Here is a 21,653-nt window from a genome sequence, read left to right on the forward strand (position 1 = left end):
AATCAGACCTTAAAATGTCTCATACTAATCTCTTCATCAACTCGAGCTACTGTATCTTTAAAGACACTAAACTTGGAATTAATTACTTTAAATAAGGCAAAATTCATTACACCCATAGGAAAATATCAGTGGTTAATTGCCTAACTAATGAAACTACAGTAATTGATTAGAATATTAGAAACAGTTTAAGAAATTGCTTCCATACATAACAAAAACTGAAAAGGATGAACAGCATCCCTTCTATACCACCAAAAAAAAAAAAAAAAAGCAAAAAGCATCATTTCCAGAAAGCATTACAACTTCATAAAACTAGAGAAGTTCAACAAAACACCTCTAGATAAATAATTATATCCAAATATTTTTTCCTTTCTGAACCAAATTATAAACCATACCACCATAACAGTTAAAACAGAGTTTTCATTAAATAGAATAGAAATCTTATCCTGAAAACATAATATTCTGATTTTTAGAGCCTGTCATACAGGACATGAAAAAGAATACATACATCAACAATCAGGAAGTCCAGCCAGCACCACGCATTAGTGAAATAGGTTTGAAAGCCATAAGCCACCCATTTTAAAAGCATTTCCAGAATGAAGATATAGGTGAAAACTTTGTCAGCATATTCCAGCATGGTCTTGATAGTTTTACGTTGCTCTATGTAGATATCTTCAAATGCCTGTGAAAAAGATTTTTGAAGATATAATTAAATGTCATCACAATTTGCAGTGTGGTATAGAATGGTCAGGAAAAAATTTGAATTGAAAATATATACTTGATGATAAGGCATGTATCTTTCCCTCAAGTATAACTTTGGCTTTCAGTTAACACTTTTCATAAAGTTGCATCCAAACAATATTCAGCTTTCAGCTGAGCTGAACAGAGATACACAAAACTTACTGTAAGACCACTCTTCAAACTTCATTTTAATTTGTTTCCATGGATAGTGTTTGTGTGGCTAGGTTTTGGTAGTGGGGGGAGATAGAGGGATGGCATCGGTGGGAAGCTTCTAGAAGCTTCCTCCATGTCCAGCAGAGCCAATGCCAGCTGGCTCCAGGACAGACCCACCACTGCCCAAGGCCAAGCAAATCAGGTATAATAGTAATGCCTCTGTGACAACATATTTAAGAAGGAAAAAAAAAAAGTTATTGCACAGGTGGAATTGCAGGCAGAGAAGAGTGGAGTGAGAATATGTGGGAGGAACATCCCTGCAGACATTAAGGCCAGTGGAGAAGGAGGGGGAGGAGGTGCTCCAGGCACTGGAGCTGAGATGGCCCTGCAGCCCATGGTGAAGACCATGGCGAAGCAGCTGTGCCCCTGCAGCCCATGGAGAGCCACAAGGACACAGAGATCCACCTGCAGCCTGAGAAGGAGCCCACACTGGAGCAGGAGCATGCCTGAGAACAGGCTGTGAATCTTGGGAAACCCATGCTGGAGCAGGCTCCTGGCAGGGACCTGCAGACCATGGAGAGAGGAGCCCGTGCTGGAGCAGGTGTCCCAGTAGGACTTGTAGGACGAGTAGGACCCCCACGGGGGGGTCCACGCTGAATCAGGCTGTGCCTGAAGGACTGTACCCCATGGAAGAGTGACCCATATTGCCACAGTTTGTGGAGAACTGTTCCCTGTGGGATGGACTCACACTGGAGGAGTTCACAGAGAACTGTCTCCCATGGAAGGCACCCCAGGCTGGAGCAGGGGAAGGACTCCTCTCCCTGAGCAGTGGCAGAAACAACCTGTGATGAACCGACCATAACTCCCATTCCTTGTCTACCTGTGCTGCTGGGGGAGGATGTAGAGCTGGGAAAGACGAAGGGATGGGGTGAAGGTGTTTTTAAGATTTATTTTACTTCTCATTATCCTGCTCTGATTTTGTTAACAATAAATTCAGTTAATAACCCTAGACTGAGTCTGTTTTGCCCACCACAGTATTTGGTGGGTGATCTCTCCCAGGCCTTATCTCAACCCATGAACCCTCCATTATATTTTCTCACTCCTGTCCACCTGTGGAGCGGAGTTACAGACCACCTTTGGTGGGTACCTGTCATCCAGGCAGGGTCATACACTGGGTCACTACATATAGCAAGGGCTTAATGACATAAGGACCTCTTTTGTGGGAGTTACAAATTTATATTAAAATTATATGAGGGATTTAAAAATGACTCTGTGATACAGTTTTTTGGGGGAATAATTGAAACCAAACTATGCACACTAACCTACAAAGCAATCCTAAATAGAGAGAACTGTCTTGTCAAAAGAAAATGTATCCATTGACAGTGAATCACTGTGCATTGAGCCAAGTGTAGCAAGAATATTATATTTTGCCCCTGTTATGAGGAACTAATTACTTCAATACCTACACAATGCACCTGATTTAACACCAATCTGTAAAATACCTGATGGAATTGTGTTGGCACCTTACATCTGAGCTTGACAATTCAAGTTGCTGCTGGTAAGTTCCTAGCTCAGCTGTGTTTTTATTTAAATGTGTATTTAAAAAAAAAAAAAGCTATTATCATCAATATGAAGACATGTGAACACCAGTCTGATAAAACTAATTTCTTATTTCCATTAACACTACATTTTGAACTTGCCAAGCAATTTGTTTCACAGCCCACAAGCAAACTCTTACATGTCCTACAATATATGCCAAATACTTGCGGGTATATGTTTTTATTAGAACATTTATAAATTGGGTATCAAATTCCAATTTTTTACCTGTAGCTACGTGATTAACTGTAATTTTAAATGCTTGCTGCTTAAAGTCACAATAATCACAATAGTTCCACACTTAATTTACCAGAGCACCGCTGCTGAGAAGAATCATGAAGACTATGAAGGTCTCAAACCAGTTGTGTTCAACAATCTTATAGCAGGTTTTCCTAAGATTCCACCAGACTTTCCCCTTTCCTTCTTCTACACTGACTTGACAGCATTTGAATCTCCGTACACACCCTAAATGTAAAGTGATAACAAATTTTGAGATGTCAGAATAAAGTAAGTATTTATTAGGAATCATAATGAACGGTAGTCATTTGACTTATTTCAGTGCTACTGCAATATATCCTTGTAACTCCTCTTTGAGCATTTTTGTTTCAGTATTCAAAGTTAAAGCTTTGTGTCTTCCATAATACCCTCCCAAAGAGAGAGAACACACAAGAACAGTAATCTATGGCAGTAACTCTGAAGGAGTTCCTAATACAAACAGATATCACGACTATAATCACAAAACTTCTTTTGATTTTGAATAAAATGAGAATCCTTCCCAAGTCAACACAATTAGGTCTATTTATCTTGCATATGGGTTTTTTTGCCTACCTTCTGTAAAACAAGCTTCTGGCTCCAGAACTTCTTCAGGTTCTGCTTCTGGCTGTTCACCTTCTGGAGGTAGTCCAATATCAACTGTGCTGCCTTCTGATGAACTGGATGCATTCAATTTCTGTGAACAAAACCCCACATAATTATTTTTTTCCTGTTTTATTATTTTGAATAGAAGTTAATGTTGGAAATGTATATCAAAATATTTTGAATGTATTGAGTGCTCTGATATTGAAAGAACTTCTTATTTACAATCTATAGTGCCAAATTGCTCTACTACAGGTGAGGTCACAAGATTAGAAACTACATAATATGCGTTTTCCATATTGAAAATATTTTGATATTTTCATACAAGGAATTGCTGAAATTACTAGACTACTATTCTGAGCCACACATAAGAATTTTGAAGTGAAATTTCAGTAAGCTAAGAAGGAGTGCTTTCCACATTTTTTACTGTTTAATTATTCCAATCATGTGGCTGCATTTTAGATCACACTTCAGATAGCATGTGTTAATACAAATAAATTTCCAACATCATGACCAAACCAACAGCAAGCTGCACAGATGTATTTTCATGTCTCAAGTAAATATTATTTTAGCAAGTCTGTAAAAATCTAAATCTAAAAAGTTTGACTATAATTTTTTCATTATTATCGACATGAAAACACATGTTATGAGTTGTATAGGATACTTTAATTATCTTTATTTCTGAAAGAGCAGCACATTACCTTAGGAGCAGTAGCTGATATTTTGCATACTCACTTGCCAATGCATTTTCTGGATTTATTGTGCATTTTGAAACTACTTATTACTTTGGTACAGTACACATAGATGTCCAATTATTGTAAAAGGCCAAAAATATTTTGAAATACTGAAGTGAAAACAAATACTTTTAAAGCAATACTGTAAATAAAATAATACTGCACCAATAAATCATACCACTAATATAATCCAAACCTTAAAAATTATTCTTTCACACCATCATATGATGTTGGCAACAGACAAATATGAGTACTATAATAAGTAAAAGTAGTTTGATTACAGCATTCTATGACTCGTCTAATGTTATCACTATATGGAGTATAACATCAGTAAAATGGCTGCATTGATAAGTAGCTAATCTTATAAAGGGAATGATGTAAGCAGATTTAGAATAGAGTCTATAGGGAATCAATATTAGACAGAGATGGTCTATGGTAACATCAAAGATACATATTTTTGCTGACACTTAAATCTGAAGTTAGAGGCATTATTCCTTTAAAATATTTCTGAGTAGCTTCAAATTCTATACAGTTTTTTGTAAAGGAAATGTAAACAGTATTAGTCTGTGGATACAGAAAGTAACTTGAAACTTTAATGGACTTTTACATAGCAACAAATATTCAAAAGATTCATTCCTTTCTCCCCACTCTGACTCAATTGAATCACACTGACAATACATTGTGTTGTGATTTTGACATAAGTGTAACTTTGATTTTTGTGTACCATGGTTCACTACAGAGCACGTTTCAGAGGAAGGCTGAGCAAACGGAAACACGTACTGGAGGGTGCATTATGCACCTAGTTTCAGTGACACCTACACACCCATTTCATCTATGTTTTTTTTAAATCCCAGCTTAGACATTTATGTCTCATATTTCTGCATGAGTTTTAACATCTATTGAGGTCAGGTCCAATGTACAAAGAGATGGATGCATGCTTTTCTGCAGATTATTATCAACAAATTTCCCATTGCAATATGTTTGAATTATAGATAATACATGGCAGTTTGGTCATTGTGGAATACTGCCTCTAAAATGGAGAAACTGGAAAGTATGGGATAAATACTGTAGTCCTCAAGTAAGGACCACAGCATTTAAACATCAGTTGAAGTCAATCATCAGTTTGAGGAAAGGTCAGAAATACCATAAATGCAAGGTACATTCCAAAAAAATTATATACGATGTTAAAAATTACCATTTATCAATACAATACAGCAAATAATTTTTAAAATGAGAAGTGACTGTTTTTATTACATAGTGTTTTCTTAAAATGTTGCTTGCATCATTCCAATCTGGAGAGCATTTCTAGCAGAATGCTGTAGTAGTAGCAGAGCAAACAAAAATTATGAACTGGCTGAACCATAAGTTTGAAAGACCTACTGTCCATTCTCTAACAGGAAAATGAAGAGTTCAGTGACTCAGATATTATGCAGTTAGTTTAATAAGCACAGTGGGTAATGAATTCCTATTACTGAAATTGCTTAAGACTAACAGTTAACTCAACATGGAAGATTAGAGATAGCCACTATAAGGAGAGATGAAAAAGATCAGATAGGAAGGTAGAAAATTATCAATAGAACTGTCAATTATCGGGAACATCAAAAAGACAATTTTATTTATGTGGGGCACTGTGTATGGTGAGATGTATCTTTCAAGTCTCTTCTCACTAAAACTCTGGTATGCTTCATTTACAAAGCTGTAACAATAATCACAGGAGTTAAACCGAACAGAAAAATCCTAAATTGAACCAACAGCAGCTGATACTTGAAATGCAACAATAAATGCCTTGTCCCACTGAGAACTCAGTTACTCTTCTGTTGACATAAGAGTATTTCCTTAGCATGCTGCTCTATTATACCTGAATTTAGCCCCAACCTGATCAGTAGGTAAAGAAAAATATTATAAAAATTATTCAATAAATTCAGTCTGTAATAATTCAGCATCATTTTGGAAAGAAAAAAAAATAGAATTTTTCAACAGTATAATTTATTTTGTCATTTTTCTTTGTAATTTTTAACATTGAATTTATTGTATGTCATTATGTACAAAATTTATAAAATTTAGTATGCATTAGAAACATCTAGGAAGGTTTTATGAAACAACATCTCAAGATTTTATCAACTCAATTAATTTCAGTATGCTAGGAAAACTTTTCAGTAACATTCACATATGTCCACAGCAAACTTATGCGCTGGTATAAAGCACCTGAGCCAGGGACTTTGTACTGGTTTCTGGGTATGCAACACAACATCACCTGGGAATGGGCCATGTTATTGCTGTTATGTTTTGTCCATGCCTTAATACATAGGAAGACTTTTTCTAGCACTTACTGTGACTTGCCAGTGTTCATGCATATGGAATCCAACTGGAGAGCTAGACTACCCCTAACTGCAGACCCTGATGTGTTAGGTATATAACATATATCCCAGTTCTTTACCTGAACATATCTGAAAGTTACCTTTGTACCTGGTAAATCACTCTCTGCTTACCAGCATTACAAAAACTGGATTTAGGCAATGGCTATTTACTTGACTTGTATATAGCTTTTTAAAAAAATGAACCTATAAAAACAAGATAATCACCAAACCCAAGCATTAGTTTTGATCTAATAGTAAGCCCCTTTTAAGCTTTTTGTTATACCATGATTCTAGATTTCAAAAGTATTGTCATGCAGATTATAAGAGATTTATCCAGATCAAGCACTAGACACACTTTGAGAGTTATGAAGATAGAAATTTTCTGAATAGTATGCTAAGAAAATTATTCTCAGAGAAATCTGTTTTTCAAATGTACATACTCCACCTCCTTTTCAAAGAAAACAGTAAGGGGACAAAAGTAGTTACATGTTTCTAAAGCAGCAGTATACTGATTATCATAGAGACTGAAATAACTTTTACATCACATGTACCAACAGCCTTGCCAGTCATGCTTTAGTCAGCAATACAGTACAGTATGAGATACAGATTTTAGTTTAGCTTTCAAGATAGGAAAGCAGCTTGCCTATCAGAGAAGCATTGCAAAAAGCAGCAGCCAAGTTTAGGTCAGGAAGTTTTTGCCATAATTACTTTCTGAACCTTGACAACATCTCATAGATTCATACAATTCTGCTTCACTTACAGCCAAACCACTTTTACCTTCTAACATTTCTTTCTTGGTTTGTTCCAAAGATGATCTGAGAGTAGCTGGACAGCTCTTAGCTTAACATTTTTAACAAAGCCTGAAATTTCATGATTGTCCAGGATGCCACTTATAGCTGTTGAAATAATTTAAGGGACAGAAGGAACAAAGAGCAGGACAGACATAAGAGGGAAGATGGCACCAAGAGAAACCACCATTTTTATTTTGCTTTCAATTTCCTTTCCTCTCAAATACCTGTGAAAATGCTAAATAATGGAAATTATACTGGTTTTATTTTCTCAGTAGTGTGTATGTCAGTATGAAATGTTCTGTGATATAAATGGTAATATTATATCCAAAGTATCCAGTCTTTTTCAGTACGGCTATATCACCTATAAAATCTTTGAAGTGGTAGATATCACTGTGATTCCACTGGTGTAATTAAGTGGAATCTGAATGTCTCTCTTTCTAATGCCTATACAGTTAAGCAGAATAACTCTATCAGTACAAAAAACCGGAACACTGTAAATCAAAACAAAATAATTTTGTGATGATTATTGGTTGCAAATACTGCAAAAACCACTATCTCTAAGTTATAGTCCACTCTGTACTTTATTGGTATTCATAATTCATTTGATCTACTTATTCATGAGAATTTAATAAATGAAAGTATTTGCAAAAAAGTTGTATGAAAGCAAAAGGATTTTAAGTAGCAGTGGAGATATGCTCCAGTGGGAAAAAAGCTCTCCCACCAGCAGCTACTTAAAAAGGCTCTTTAATTTATACAAGCCATACTGAAAGGATATTTCTGCAACTGAGTAAGGGACTGCTGTTTGAAAATATTAATTAAGCGAACTTCAGTTAACCCTAACATTAACAACTTCTTATCATCCACAGTGAATCACATTATGCCAATACAATGTGACCAATTCACAATAAAAAGGCTAAATTCTTCAGAGTATCAAAGGATTTTAAATAATGAATATTTTAAAATCAAAATACATCTTATCACATAACTTATTCTTACCAAATATAAGAGGAAAAGCTCTGAAGCAAGTATATTTTAACTCCACTGGTTTACCAAACTGAAAGCAGCAACTCTGGTGTTGTAAATATTATGACAATGTTTAATAGGTGAGATGTAGCTCATACTGAAGCTGGGGAACTTCCAGACCTTTTGATCCAAACTCAGTAGCTCATTTACTAGAATGTTGAATTGTATTTATTACTGATGAGATGAGAATAAGTTTCTCAAGGCAGACAATTTTAGATGCTTGGGGAGGTAATTATTTTTGAGCATAAATTAAAGAGTTATAGTAAGATTGAATTGGGCCACATCTTGCTATTAGTTTTCTCTTTGCACCTAAGTGTGAGCGTAAGTAAGAGCAGAACTGATCTCTGAATGTTTGACCAGCCAAATAAGAGTTTTGTATTAATTCTTTTAACCAAATTATGGTCACATGCTTTGACTGCAGAAATTAAATTAATTTCATGCTTAATGGTGCTTCAAGTACTGCATATTAATCTCCAAAATAACGAAATGCTTATACAAGTACTAAAGAAAAGCACTTCTAAGAAAAAAGAATGTGAAAAATAAAATCATGACTATGATGAGTTTACAGGTTACCTCCATTAGAAGTTAAAATACAATGGTATGAAAGTTTTCTAAAACAGCTATCAGCTTTTCATTATCAACACAATTTACAAATGGACATAGATATATATATATATATATATATATAAGCTTCTGATGAGAAACATAGCATATGTGTTACATATTCTGTCTTCCCTCAAAACAAAAGAAAACCCCTCAAGAACAGAATCCTGACAACTATATCGACTGGGAAAGGTACATAGCATGCACTGCAAAATACTAGTAAAATATCACAGAAAGTATCGGAACCACAGGAATCTTGGGGCTGCCGCTCTTGCCTGACCATGCTGTGATGCGAGTCCCGTGGCTCAGCAGGGAGCAGCTGTGCATGTTGGTACTTATTGCAATGAATGGGACAGGATCATAGCTGAAGAGCATGCAGGCCAGTCAATACCCGCTAAAAGGTGATTACATAGGATATACAGAGAGATGGATAACTTGCTTAGGTAACCTGTGTAAAACTGGTGACACGATGCTCTGCCTCGCTAAAAGGCACCAGAGCTGCCCGCTTGACTGATCCAGCTTGGTTCTACTCCTGTGAGAAGTAAGAACGGTAGGAAATGAAGTTCAGGACACAGCACCTCTGCTTTTTTGCGCTGAATATTGCTTTAAGTAAAATATACATTATTAATGTGTCTGCAACAGCATTAGGAGTTCCCATTTTTTTCAAAGCATTGCAAAATATTTTGTCATTGGTATATCTTGGTGTTATTATTAGCCTATAAGTTACACTTAGCATAAATTAATTATTACCCAGTATTATGATTATTTTAACTAATTATTATACATACATGTACAACAAAATTTTCCATATAAACCATCCCCACAGTACTTAAGAACCTAAAATGGAAAAAATATAGTTTCTACACTAAATAGCAGTAATGCAGCTCAGATCCACAGACCTTTATTTATAGGCCAATGGACTCAGCAGAGTGGTTCCATAATTATTAATGGCCTATTTCCATGATAAAGTTTTATTTAGTATTAGTTCTCTAATTCCCTTATTATACTGTATTCACCCACTGACATTCTTATGGGCACAAAGTTTTTATAATTAAATTTATTTTAGGTTTCAGTAATTTTCTAGAAAATTCCTTGTTAATTCACACCTACTAAGCATGTACAACATTATACGTATTGTTTCTACAAAGGCATAATCTAGTTACCATTTCTGTCAAACTACTGGAACATACATGTGTTATAATAAAGAATTCACCAAACATTAATATGCTTAATTAAAACTTGCTAATAAATAAAAATAATTTTGTTGAAATTCAGCTTATTGCCCTATACAACGGTGAATACATGTACTTGGTTGTAGACACAGAAGCAAGCAGAAGTACACAGATACACACTCATTAGCATCTGGCTATCTTGTGCAGTGTCCTCACGGCACCTGGATGCCTCAGCTGCCTTTCATCTGCAAATCTGCTAATAGAACACAGTTTGAGGGCAGTTTCTAACTTCAATTTTTTCATTTGTGGTGTAAGCAATGAAATGACTGGCAGATCAACTCGGCAACAGCAGCGTCATATAGAAAGGAAAACATGAGAGGCCAGAAATCCACGGCACATTATGGCATGACAAAAAAGAGGAAGCCTTGTAAAAAAAGCCATTTGTAGTCAATTTTTTAACTAAAAAAATGCCTTATTTTCCTATGGATCATTTTCATTACAAGAATATTGGTCATCTAACTAATAAGCCAACACTCCTTTATATCAAAACCCGTGGTGGTTAAGACTATCTAGTGAAGAGTAGGAACTAGGATTAAGATTTTAGTGCTTTTTGTGTCATGCTTATGTGACTCAAATCCACTTGAAATTTAGGCACTTTAATAAGAAATATGATCACAATCTTTACTTACTGCTGTGTCTCTCTTGAAAATCCCTGAAACTGATAAACATTCCCTTCAATTTTTCACCTTCAGCTTCTGCATCAGTAAGAAATTTTGGCCTTGAATACACTCAGCAGAGTTTCAGACTTGGCCAACCAAAACTGCTTGGCACTAGCTCATCCCTGACTTAATATGTATTTCTTTGTCTTATCACCTGATCAGTTTGCATTTCCTGAAGCACAACAGCATTAAGTGCCTCCAAGAATGCAATGATGACACTGTTTTCTTTTAAATATGGTATGTGGAGTAGAAAGCTTTTCTTTTATGGTGGAAGCTTAATGACCGGAGGTCACGTCTCAAATGTGAGACAATCCGCTTTAAAATTTTTCCTATAGGAAGTCAGTATTTTTGTCACCTTGTAGAATAACCTAATTAGGGTCATTCCATGGGAAGAAAAGAAAGATCTGGCTAATTAAAACAGTCAGAATTCACATCATCCTGTTATACCATGAAGTAAGAGATGCACCATTGTCATACTCAGCCCTGCTAACCACCAGCACAGAGGTTTGTATAAAGTTCATCCTCCACCTCTCCTACTGACATAGTGCTCTTGTGCAGTAAAAACCATAACAACTGAAGGTTAAACTACAACTCATTTCTTTCACACCCAAGTACTGGTTTTGAAGAGTAAGATAAATGTTAATACAATCAATCTGAAACAAGGAAATATTTTTATAAGAATAATAAAGATATTTGTGATAAGAAACAAGAAAATATGAGTAAATGCGTGATGCAGTTTGTACAAAAAAGGATCACAGGTAGAAAATTACTAGAATCTTACCCATATTTATATCCTCAGATTCAAGTAAGAGAAAATTACTAATGAAAGCCTTTATGTTAGTTCACGTCTACCCCACAGCATGCAATACTGTTCAAAAATACCCATGCTAATGCTGAATGAACTAGCATTAGTATTAAGCATCGCACAGACTTACTCCACTTGGGGTGATGTGTCTCCACCACTTTCAGTTGTGCAGGACAAAGCAGTGGGTTAATAATACACACACAATAATAATGCCTTGGTATCCACTATCACTCTCAGTGCTAGCTTGGATTTATCCACTTGGCACCACATAGTGCCAGAAAGAGGTACATTTTATTAGTCACAGTAGGTAACAGGTTCAAATATCTTACAGCTTTGAAATTAACAATGAGTAGTCAAGTGAAAGGATCTTATACTGGGATATTAAGCTTTGTAACTTTTTTACCATAAGGCCGTTACTTGACTTCTTCAGTGGTTCTGCTACCATCAGATGGATTATTAGTGGCTTATATGAAATTGTTTAGTGATGCTAGTCCAATATTCAAATGTACCTATCTATGAAATATATGGATGCATTTTTGCTATATAAAAAAGGTTAAATACGTCAGAATGAACCATTTAAAAAAACAGATAAAAGAGTAAACTGCTCTAATGAAATACGCATGGAGAAATTTGCACCAGCCATACACACTTTGTATGACTTCTGGTATCCAGGGCTATTAAAATGGTTCCTTTGCTTGCTAAGGATTTAACTAAATAAAATAGAAAAAAACATTAATTCTCTAAAAACTTTTCTTATGCGTCTTGATTATTACTGTAAATGCAATATTGTATCACCAACTTTCAAAACTCACAACCTTACATCAATTTACCTTAAATAACATTACGAGTTTGTATATGCTGTTGTAAAGGAACTAAAGAAAGATTTGAATTCAACACTAGTAACCTCAGAAAAAAAAAAAGAAAAGCATCAGAGTATTTTAAAAGTAGAAATAGGTTTACCTCTTTGCTTTCTTCCAGGTCTGATTCACTGCTGAACTCCTCTGTGTTTAAATTTTCAAAATCTGATTCTCCGACAGCAATGGGCACTGTCACGGTGAGACTTGGGTTGTTTATGAATGACATGTAATCACTTTCATCAACAACATATTTTTCCACACTGCTGCCTATGCCACTGGTAGTTCCATTCCCATCTTTGAGATAGGCAAGGTTTTTACCTATGTCTACTATTGTATGGTTGGAAATACAGCTGTCTTTTTTATTGTTTAGGTCTTCAAGAGGTTTGATTTCATCTAAAACTTTCTGTTTTCTAACAAAGGCTTTTTGGATGAATTCACGCACTTTTCTCTTCACATAATCTATGCCTTTCTGAATCCTTGCCACAGCAATCTGGAGATTGTTCATTTCATTATCATCATCTGTAGCAGCAAGGTTGTCTGAACTAAATGAGCTCAGCAGCAAGGCCAAAAAGAGGTTGAGTACCTAAAAGACAGTAAGGAAAAAATTACTCCTATTTTTAAGTCATAAAAGCAATATCATTATGAGTTTTTCAATATGAGATAATTTTCATTTCACAGCTAGCACTTTATTTCAACACACCCTCCTGCTATTCTTTTCAGTTCATAATCCCTGTCCCTCACATTTTATTATCTCGCCAAAACCAGTTTTAGCTGGTTTAACGTCACTAGTAAAGGTGAAAATCTGAGCTGTTCCTTGACTGTCTCCTCCACAATGGCAGTAGTGCAGATCTTCTCCTCAAAATGGAGAATGGCTTAACGAGGTGGAGTACAGCATAATGGGATTTATGCAAGCTACATCCGCTGTAGTGTTCATAGGCCAGGGGAAGGTAGGCAAATTCTAGTTTTCTACAGTTCAACAGACCATAGTTCTAGTGCCTCTAATTCAGAATATGGTAAAATTTTGTATTTGGCAAGTATGTATGAGTCTATCTTGGTTTTGGGCAGGAACACTAGCTAAGAGATAAAGAGTCCACAGATGTGATGCACCTCAATTTCAAGAAACTATTTCACCTCAGTTTCAAGAAACTATTTCAGACTTTCTTGCATGCCATTTTACAGACATAAAAGAGAAATTTGGATTGCATGCAATTCTGACAGACCATGTGCAAAACTGATTAAAAATCTTTTAATTAAAATACAGGTAAATTACATTTGTCAGTTCTGCCTGTTCAAACTTGCAGAATATTTTAAAAAATATGCCACAGGACTCACATTAGTCTGGTGAGACTTGGTAGTGATGACTGTGGATAAGCATATTTATAAAATTTGTGGATCATACCAAAAAGAGAAGGGATGCCAGCACTCAAGGAGAAAGAACTACATAGCCATGGTTTATGGCAAATTGGTGAACTGATTCAAAATCAATATGGTATTTAATTATGAAATACTGTTGTAGAAACGATTGTTAAGAAAAATGAAAAGTATATATAGAGAAGGTGTGAAAACTGGCAAGGTGGAAGCACTGCAGAAAGGGGCATAGAGGCTGCATCAGGAAAGCAATGCTGGTACAGAAATTTCATGTGTCATTTGGGGGTTTACTACAAGGAATGCTGAGTGTTAGAAATGGAAGTATCATTATTCCACATTATTCAGTACTTGTGTCTTTATTTTAAATGTTGCTTGGGAGGAATTCAGAGGCCAATAGCAAAAGGGATAAGCTGTTTACAAATCATCACCTATGAGAAAAAATTGAAGAGCTAGGCTTGTTTTGTTTCACAAAGAAAGAGTGAAAGTGGAAACGGTAAACTCTTCAGTATTATAAATGTTGTCACAAAGACCAACAGTTTTCCATCAATATTGAGACAATTTAGTTTACTTGGATGTAAAAGGCGATTTAAATTAGATGTCTTTTTAAAAGGCACTCTTAACTGTAAGCATAATTCAGCACTGATCTTATTAAAGAGGTTATAAACCTACTGAGATTTAAAAGAAAAAGTAGACAAACATTTTTCATAAATGATCAAGGTGTATTTGAACCTGGTTTACAGAGAGCACAAGTGAACTACATGATTTCCTGAAGTCCTTCTCTAGTCTTCATCTTGGATTTCTAAATCATGAAAAACAGCTACTATGTCCTAAAAGTTTTTAAAAATCCCCACTGATCACATACCACTAGGTTTCCAATCACCATGACCATCATGAAGACTGTAAGGCACATGGTTTGGCCTGCAACCTCCATGCAGTCCCACATCGTTTCTATCCATTCTCCACACAGCACTCGGAATACAATCAGGAAAGAGTGGAAAAAGTCATGCATGTGCCAGCGAGGAAGTTCACAGTCACTGGAGATCTTGCAGACACATTCCTTGTAGCTTTTGCCAAACAGCTGCATCCCAACCACAGCGAAAATGAACACAATGATGGCCAGCACCAGGGTCAGATTCCCCAGAGCTCCCACTGAGTTGCCAATAATCTTAATCAGCATATTTAGAGTTGGCCAAGATTTTGCCAATTTGAAAACTCGAAGCTGCAAAACAGAAGAATGGTATATGGTTCTTTGTTATGCTAATTGTAATGAAATAACTGCTATACATTCCATATTTAGTTACCCTGTGTCTACATCATGTCTCTTGTAACCTTGAGAAGTGTTAGTTACAAAATCTCTGTTTCCAGTTCTTTGTACAACACTACACATCAGCAGTGTTAAGTCCTGATTCAAGTGATAAGAAATCAAAAATACTGTCTCTATGCTCATTCCAATTAAATTGCATTTATCACAAAGACTCCAGTTCAGCCTTTGACTCTTTTGGTATCTTTAGGTATTTACAAAAAAGTTGTACTTGTAAACAAGTTGGACAAAACAGTCTTTCTCCTGAAGTTAGCTATAAGAAAATATTGATAAAAATAAATTAGCACATATGAAATGTGATCATTTAACAGGACAATAAGTGTATAGTCACTTCCAGATCCTTTCATCTTAACTGGCAGTGAGATGGAGGAAACGGTTTTCCTAAAAAGAGAAACAAGCTAGAGTTGTTAATGACAGACATACAAGTGACTTGAAAGTATCTTTAACAATGTATTTTCTGTCTTTTAAAAGAAATGTAATGTGTCTTACAAAGTTTGTCATACAACATTGAGAAAAACAAAGGAAAGTATTATATTAGTAAGTACAACTTGAAACAGACAAAAATGAAATTATTGGAAAGATACAGCAAGTGTTCAGACAATTGAAAGAGCAGAATACTAAAATGAATATAAAACTAAGTATTATTTAATGTGATGATTTTATGTTTTATAAATAAAACACATAAATGCCAAGTTAAAACCAGACCCTACTACTGAGAGAGAAGTCAACCCAGACAGATTTTAGACTTTAGGCAAAGTACAGTATAATGCTATGCAGAGAACCAGAAAACAGACTTACTTAAAACCCCTTATTTTTTAGAGGGGATTTATTTAACTTGAAATTAAAGTTAATTTTTTTTTTTAAATTTAAGGCAAAAGTTGAGCTTCTTGACTTCTGGCTTCATGTCTCTCAATGTGTAGGTCTTTTCAGAAGAGGATTTGGACATTGACTTGCATGCTAGCCTAGTCTGCAGCAAGACCAAGGTTTTTCAAGTTCCTGTTCATGAAAGAGATATCTAATAACAGACGGAGACACTAAAATGACTTCTGAACAGAAAAGCTGTTGGACAGCAGATAGACCCTTGCAAAGGATGGTATGGAGAAGGCTTGTAGGGATGAAAAGCCCCTGGACAATGAAAAATCCTAACACTACTCTCATTTAAAACTAACCATGAAAGCCAGTTGCTAATGGAAGTCTATAAGCTAAAATTGTCAATAAACTTTTATTAAATAACCCATTATTTACCAAGCAATTCACTCATCTTCAGTCACAGGTAGTGAGGGCCCTGTGGCTCTTGCTTTTTTTGACTCCCTCATCTAGGAAGAAGACACTAAGAGATACTTCTATTATAAAAGTTAATCCTTTAAGCACACTTTCGGCAAGAATAGAATTGATGTTGACAACACATGTTGGAGGAGAAATAGACATTACTAGGATAATATGTAAAACAAACTTGACATAATATATACATGCCATCTAGTGAGTATGCAATTTAGCATTTGGTAAGTTCTGAAAAGATCTTCTGTCTTAGCCAAATATATAATTTTCAAATGAAAAAATGCACAAAATATATATGTACAAATACAAAAATGTAATGTAGAAACATATTTTAAATAGTATATTTACCAATCGGAATGATCGAAGGACAGATAATCCTTCTACATTTGCAAGGCCAAGTTCCATTAAACTAAGACTCACAATAAAACCATCAAAAATATTCCAGCCCTCTTGGAAATAATAATAAGGATCCATGGCAATTATCTTGAGAAACATTTCTGCTGTGAAAATTCCAGTAAACACCTGCAAGAAAAATAAAGTTTCTTACTCCAGTTTAGGAAGAAAATATCTAAAATGTAAAACTAATATTATCAATATTTGCTAAGTTATATTTTCAGCAAGAAACTAATGATAAATCTGAATAGCTTCTCTATATTTCCATATGATGGGGTTAGGGATAAAATTCATATTTGAAGCTTACATATGCATCACAATGTTTGGGTTCCGAAGAAAAAGGTAAATGGGAAAATGTGGTTTTTATCAAGACTACTAATATATATGTATGCCAATACACAGAATAACATCTGATTTTAATGCTCATTTTTATCTCCTTAGAGCTCATCTTTGCCCTTAGACCATCTTTTTACTTCTAGTGAAGAAGATAATTGGTCCTATTATAAACTTACTTTATTAAGAAAAAAATTATACAGAAAGTTGTGCAGAACTATTCTTCTACAGGATGGCCTGTGGAAGACACTGCCATTCTATTTCATTATTTCCTTATATCTGCCATACTTACTGGGTCTTTCCCCTCTAAAATTCCCTGAACACCCAGATCCTTACGAGGTGTTAATGAGGAGCAGAACGGGTGTGGGAATGGAACTGAAAGTATGATTTGTTACTACTCATCCAAGAAAAAAAAACTCCTTTAACAAGCTTCAATGACAGAAAATGAAGGTTTTAAAAATCAAAATGCATATTGACTCAGTAGACCTTTACTCTGTAAAATAAAAGTGGTGAAATTCTCAAATGTCAACAGCTTAAATTTAAGTTCAACAATCCCAAACCTATAAATAGTCAACTTCTTCTTTTATGTGAATGTGCATAAGTCACAGAAGAATTAAAGAAAAATGCATTTCACACACATGGCATATCATGAAAGACTTACAAGGTTTCCTACTGAAAGCACACCACTAAACTGTTCTGTCATTGGGTAGTGCTCCATGGCCATGAACAAGGTGTTTAGGACGATGCAGATGGTAATGGCCAGATCAACAAATGGGTCCATCACAATCAAATTTACAATATGCTTGACTTTCAGCCAGGGAGTACAGCAGTCCCAAATCAAGCAAGTGTTAGCAAATTTATACCAACATGGTGGGCATTTCTGTCTGGATTCTTCCAGTTCTAGAGAGAAAAATGAAAATAATATTTTAAAGATATTTCTCTATTCAGCATCACCTAGGTATTTCCTTGAAGCCTAAATGCTGTTTTCCAAGGTACTGTTGATAAACTGTGTTGGTATTTTGAAACTAAGACTGCTGTCAGTAAAAGAAATTACAATTTAAAATAATATATAAAACAAAAAAAATTACCTATACAAAAGATTCAAGAGATAAAAGAACCATTCACAAGCTAATGCTATATAGAATGCAAAAAAGAAATTTGTCTTAGAAACCTCTCGTAAGACTGGGTGATGAAGGGATTGAAAGCAGCCCAGCAGACAAAGACCTGGAGTTATTGGTGGCTGAAAAATTGAATGTGAGCCAACAATGTTGGTCACAGCCCAGAGAGCCAAGATCCTCCTGGGCAGCATCAAAAGCAGCATGGGCAGCCAGCTGAGGGACAGGATTCTCCCCCTCTACTCCAGCTGGAGTGCTGTGTTCAGCTCTAGAGTTCCCAATATAAGAGCAGGTTCAGAGGAAGCCACAAAGATAATCAGGGGCCAGAGCACATGTCCTGTGAGGACAGGCTGAGGGGTTGTTTATCCTAGAGAAGAGAAGGCCCCAAGGAGACCTTATTGCAACCTTCCAGTACTTATAAGGGGCCTGCAGGAAAGATGAAAGGGAGCCTTTATCAGGGAGTGGAGTGATAGATGAGGGTTTACAGTTTTAAACAGAAAGAGGGTAGATTTAGATTAGGTAGTAGGCAAAAATTCTTTACTGTCAGAGTGGTGAGGTCCCGGCACAGGTTGCCCAGAGAAGCTGTGGATGCCCTATCCCTGGACATGCTCACGGCTAGGTTGGATGGGGCTGTGAGCAACCCACTCCAGTGAAAGGTGTTCCTCTCCATGGCAGGGGAGTTGGAACTAGATAATCTTTAAGGTCCCTTCCAATGAAATATTTTAAAGTTTCCTCAGGAAAGATAAACATTTAGAACAAGCCTGAAGTCAGACAAGTATTTAGATAGCATTATGATCCACATGTGTACAACTGCTCATTATTATCTTCCAATTTGCTGTTTTGGGCATGGTCATTTAAGCCTCAACATAATGTTTCACCCTTTCTTACAAATAGTTGCTTAATTCCATGATTCAAATTAATTGTATTTAGCCTTACAGAAAGAAGAACATGATCCCTCCTTTGTGCAACAGCAAGTCTACTGAATTGGTAGAAGGGGATCATTCTACTCTAAGAAGCATAACGATTTCAGTAACCTAGGAAGAGCTTACCCCAAAACATAACTTCACTAGAGAAAGACTACTTTGAATAATTGGTTTTGCTTACATTTAAATTGGAAGCTTGCTGCTTCCAGCTCAAACCTATCAGTATATTGCAAGCTTGACTCTTTTTCCAAATTTATCAGTCCCATATTAAAAAAAACCCAAACCACCAAAAAACCCCAATCCTAACTCCATATAGAAATCTCCTCTTGTCTGTACCCTGTAGGCTGAAATAGCTGCCTTAAAACATCACTCCTACTTAATGCATCACACATTTTAATAGTACTTTAAGGCACTGTCATACAAAAAAAATCTATGTTACATACCTTCCATTGTGTTTGTAAGCATGCTGGCTATACTCATTGCTCTTTGCCTTGCACTAGGGTCTGTTAGGTAGTCCATAGGAACATGGTAAGAACTAGAATGTCTCTTTCTTAAGTCAGTTTCTGTTGTAGTGCCCTGAAAATAAAGCACCAATGAAATAGCTAATTGACTGTACATGTAATAACACTGTAAGCTACTGCAGAACCCTACTGGTTTAAAATACTGGTGTCCCCCACCATGCTCCAGTTATACTGAGGCTTTGCAATAGACTAAGGTATGCCTAAGTCTATTAGAACAAATAGTCAAACACTGCAGTAGGATTGCTCTTGTGCCTGAAGAATATGTTTTTAAGTATTTTGCTGAAACAGGGCTGAGATATTAAAGCAGATTTCAGACTAAAAAATGTTCCACAATGCTTGTCAATGAGCTCTGCTGTAAATATCTTTCAATTTAGGCAGTGAGGTCTTTTTCTAAACATGAAAATGCACAGCCCACACAGCTACCAGCAAAGGAACTAAGAATAAGTGTATTTTCTTAAGATAACTCTTAATTTAGAATAAACTATGAATTTCCTAGCACATTTTTCAAACAAAAGAAAAAATATTTAGTAATGTTGACATAAAAAACCCATAGAAAAATTAGCTATATTACAGTAACACTATCACAACCCTTGCATGTTGTACTACCAGGGTAACATCAAAAGTTTCACGTATGGACAGCAGGAAGCTAAATACTCACTATGTATATATACTCTAATATATTCCATTAAATAAATGTAATTAATTTCTCTTTTCCAGTTTGATATCCTTTCTGATATAAAAGTACAGAACCATCCAGTTAAGTCTAACCATAATGAATCAATGGGTGTAAGACTACACAAACTAAATTTATTCAATGGTTTACTATGCTATTCTGTTAATTCCCAGCCAATTAGCATGCATTTTCACATATTTAGTTAATGAGAGCTGGATAATTTTAGTTTATTAGCTTACAACCAGAATATATGAAAGGAGCATTCACAGCTTAGCCAGAAACGTCATCGTTGCCATGTGACTAAATTTTGTGGAAACAGTGACTGATCATACAGGGAGAGAACATCATGCCTGAGCTATTGCAGACTTTCTTACATTGCTAGCAGTGGCTGCTTTATCAATCATCACCTCTGGCAGAAGCTGTCCCGTAGGCGATGTCAGAGCTGGCGGCCCACCAACTAAAGAAACTACTCCGTTGCAATCCACAGTGCTGTGCATCTTCCCATTTGCTGGAAGTGCAGGTACTGTTCTGGATGACCTACTGGCCTGGCTAATGTTACTGTTGCGCCGTTCACCGTGTCTATGAGGAACAAAGAGAGAATCTCTTCTGCTCTCATTGTCTTCAAAAGTGCTGTGCTCATCATCAGCAAAGTCATTTTCTGATCCTACATCCTTTGCTCGACCTCTGAAGCTGAAAAGACTTGTTCTGCTGTTGCGCCTTGGGGAAAACAGGGAGCCACGAATGCTCAGCAAAGACTGCAGGTAAATAAAAACAATTATTATCAGAAGGAAATCCTTTAAAATACAACATTTTCATACAGAGGAAAAATCCACAAGGTCTTAAAGGGTAAGGTCGTCTACGAAGAAATGAACTGGTACAGTCCCCCCCTAATACACTCCCTTTTGGGTAGTAAACAAAGAGAACATAAGTGACAGACAAAGACTAGTTATTTTACTGCTTTGGGTATATTAAATTAATCAGTTTAATTAGAGGAAAAGAAACTGCTTGACAAAATTGTTTCCTCTGCTATTCTGCCTATGTTATTATCAACTGTGCATAAACTGAGTAAGTATATCTAGACACTGTTTACCCCAGGCTGGCATTAGTACGACAGGCTGAGTAAATAAAATTTTAGGCAAATTTTCTATGACTCAATCTGCACATAGAAGTAGTTCCCAAATACTGCCTAGTTTACAAAACATACATATCTTTTCAGATACTAGTCAAGTGGGCCATAATGGGTTTCTTATTTATTTTTTAAAGTCTTAGCTATCCTGAATATGCAATAATTTGCCTGTAATTTTGTATGATCAGGTTTGCTCATC

At 35.8% G+C, this 21,653-nt stretch overlaps 1 protein-coding gene across 1 annotated transcript in view; it reads right to left on the bottom strand.

Moving 5' to 3' along the window:
- The window catches only part of SCN2A (sodium voltage-gated channel alpha subunit 2), a 76,974-nt gene that overhangs the window by 14,075 nt on the left and 41,246 nt on the right, over nt 1-21,653 (bottom strand). The window contains exons 13-21 of the mRNA XM_069020789.1: nt 20,703-21,083; nt 19,578-19,710; nt 17,758-17,996; nt 16,719-16,892; nt 14,634-14,990; nt 12,507-12,986; nt 3,316-3,436; nt 2,798-2,952; nt 506-679 (exon numbers count right to left, since the gene is read on the bottom strand). Of these exons, the coding sequence (XP_068876890.1) occupies nt 506-679; nt 2,798-2,952; nt 3,316-3,436; nt 12,507-12,986; nt 14,634-14,990; nt 16,719-16,892; nt 17,758-17,996; nt 19,578-19,710; nt 20,703-21,083 (2,214 nt within the window). The remainder of the gene's footprint in view (nt 1-505; nt 680-2,797; nt 2,953-3,315; nt 3,437-12,506; nt 12,987-14,633; nt 14,991-16,718; nt 16,893-17,757; nt 17,997-19,577; nt 19,711-20,702; nt 21,084-21,653) is intronic.

Source organism: Aphelocoma coerulescens, chromosome 7 (assembly GCF_041296385.1).
Source record: "Aphelocoma coerulescens isolate FSJ_1873_10779 chromosome 7, UR_Acoe_1.0, whole genome shotgun sequence".
Lineage (NCBI taxonomy): Eukaryota > Metazoa > Chordata > Aves > Passeriformes > Corvidae > Aphelocoma > Aphelocoma coerulescens.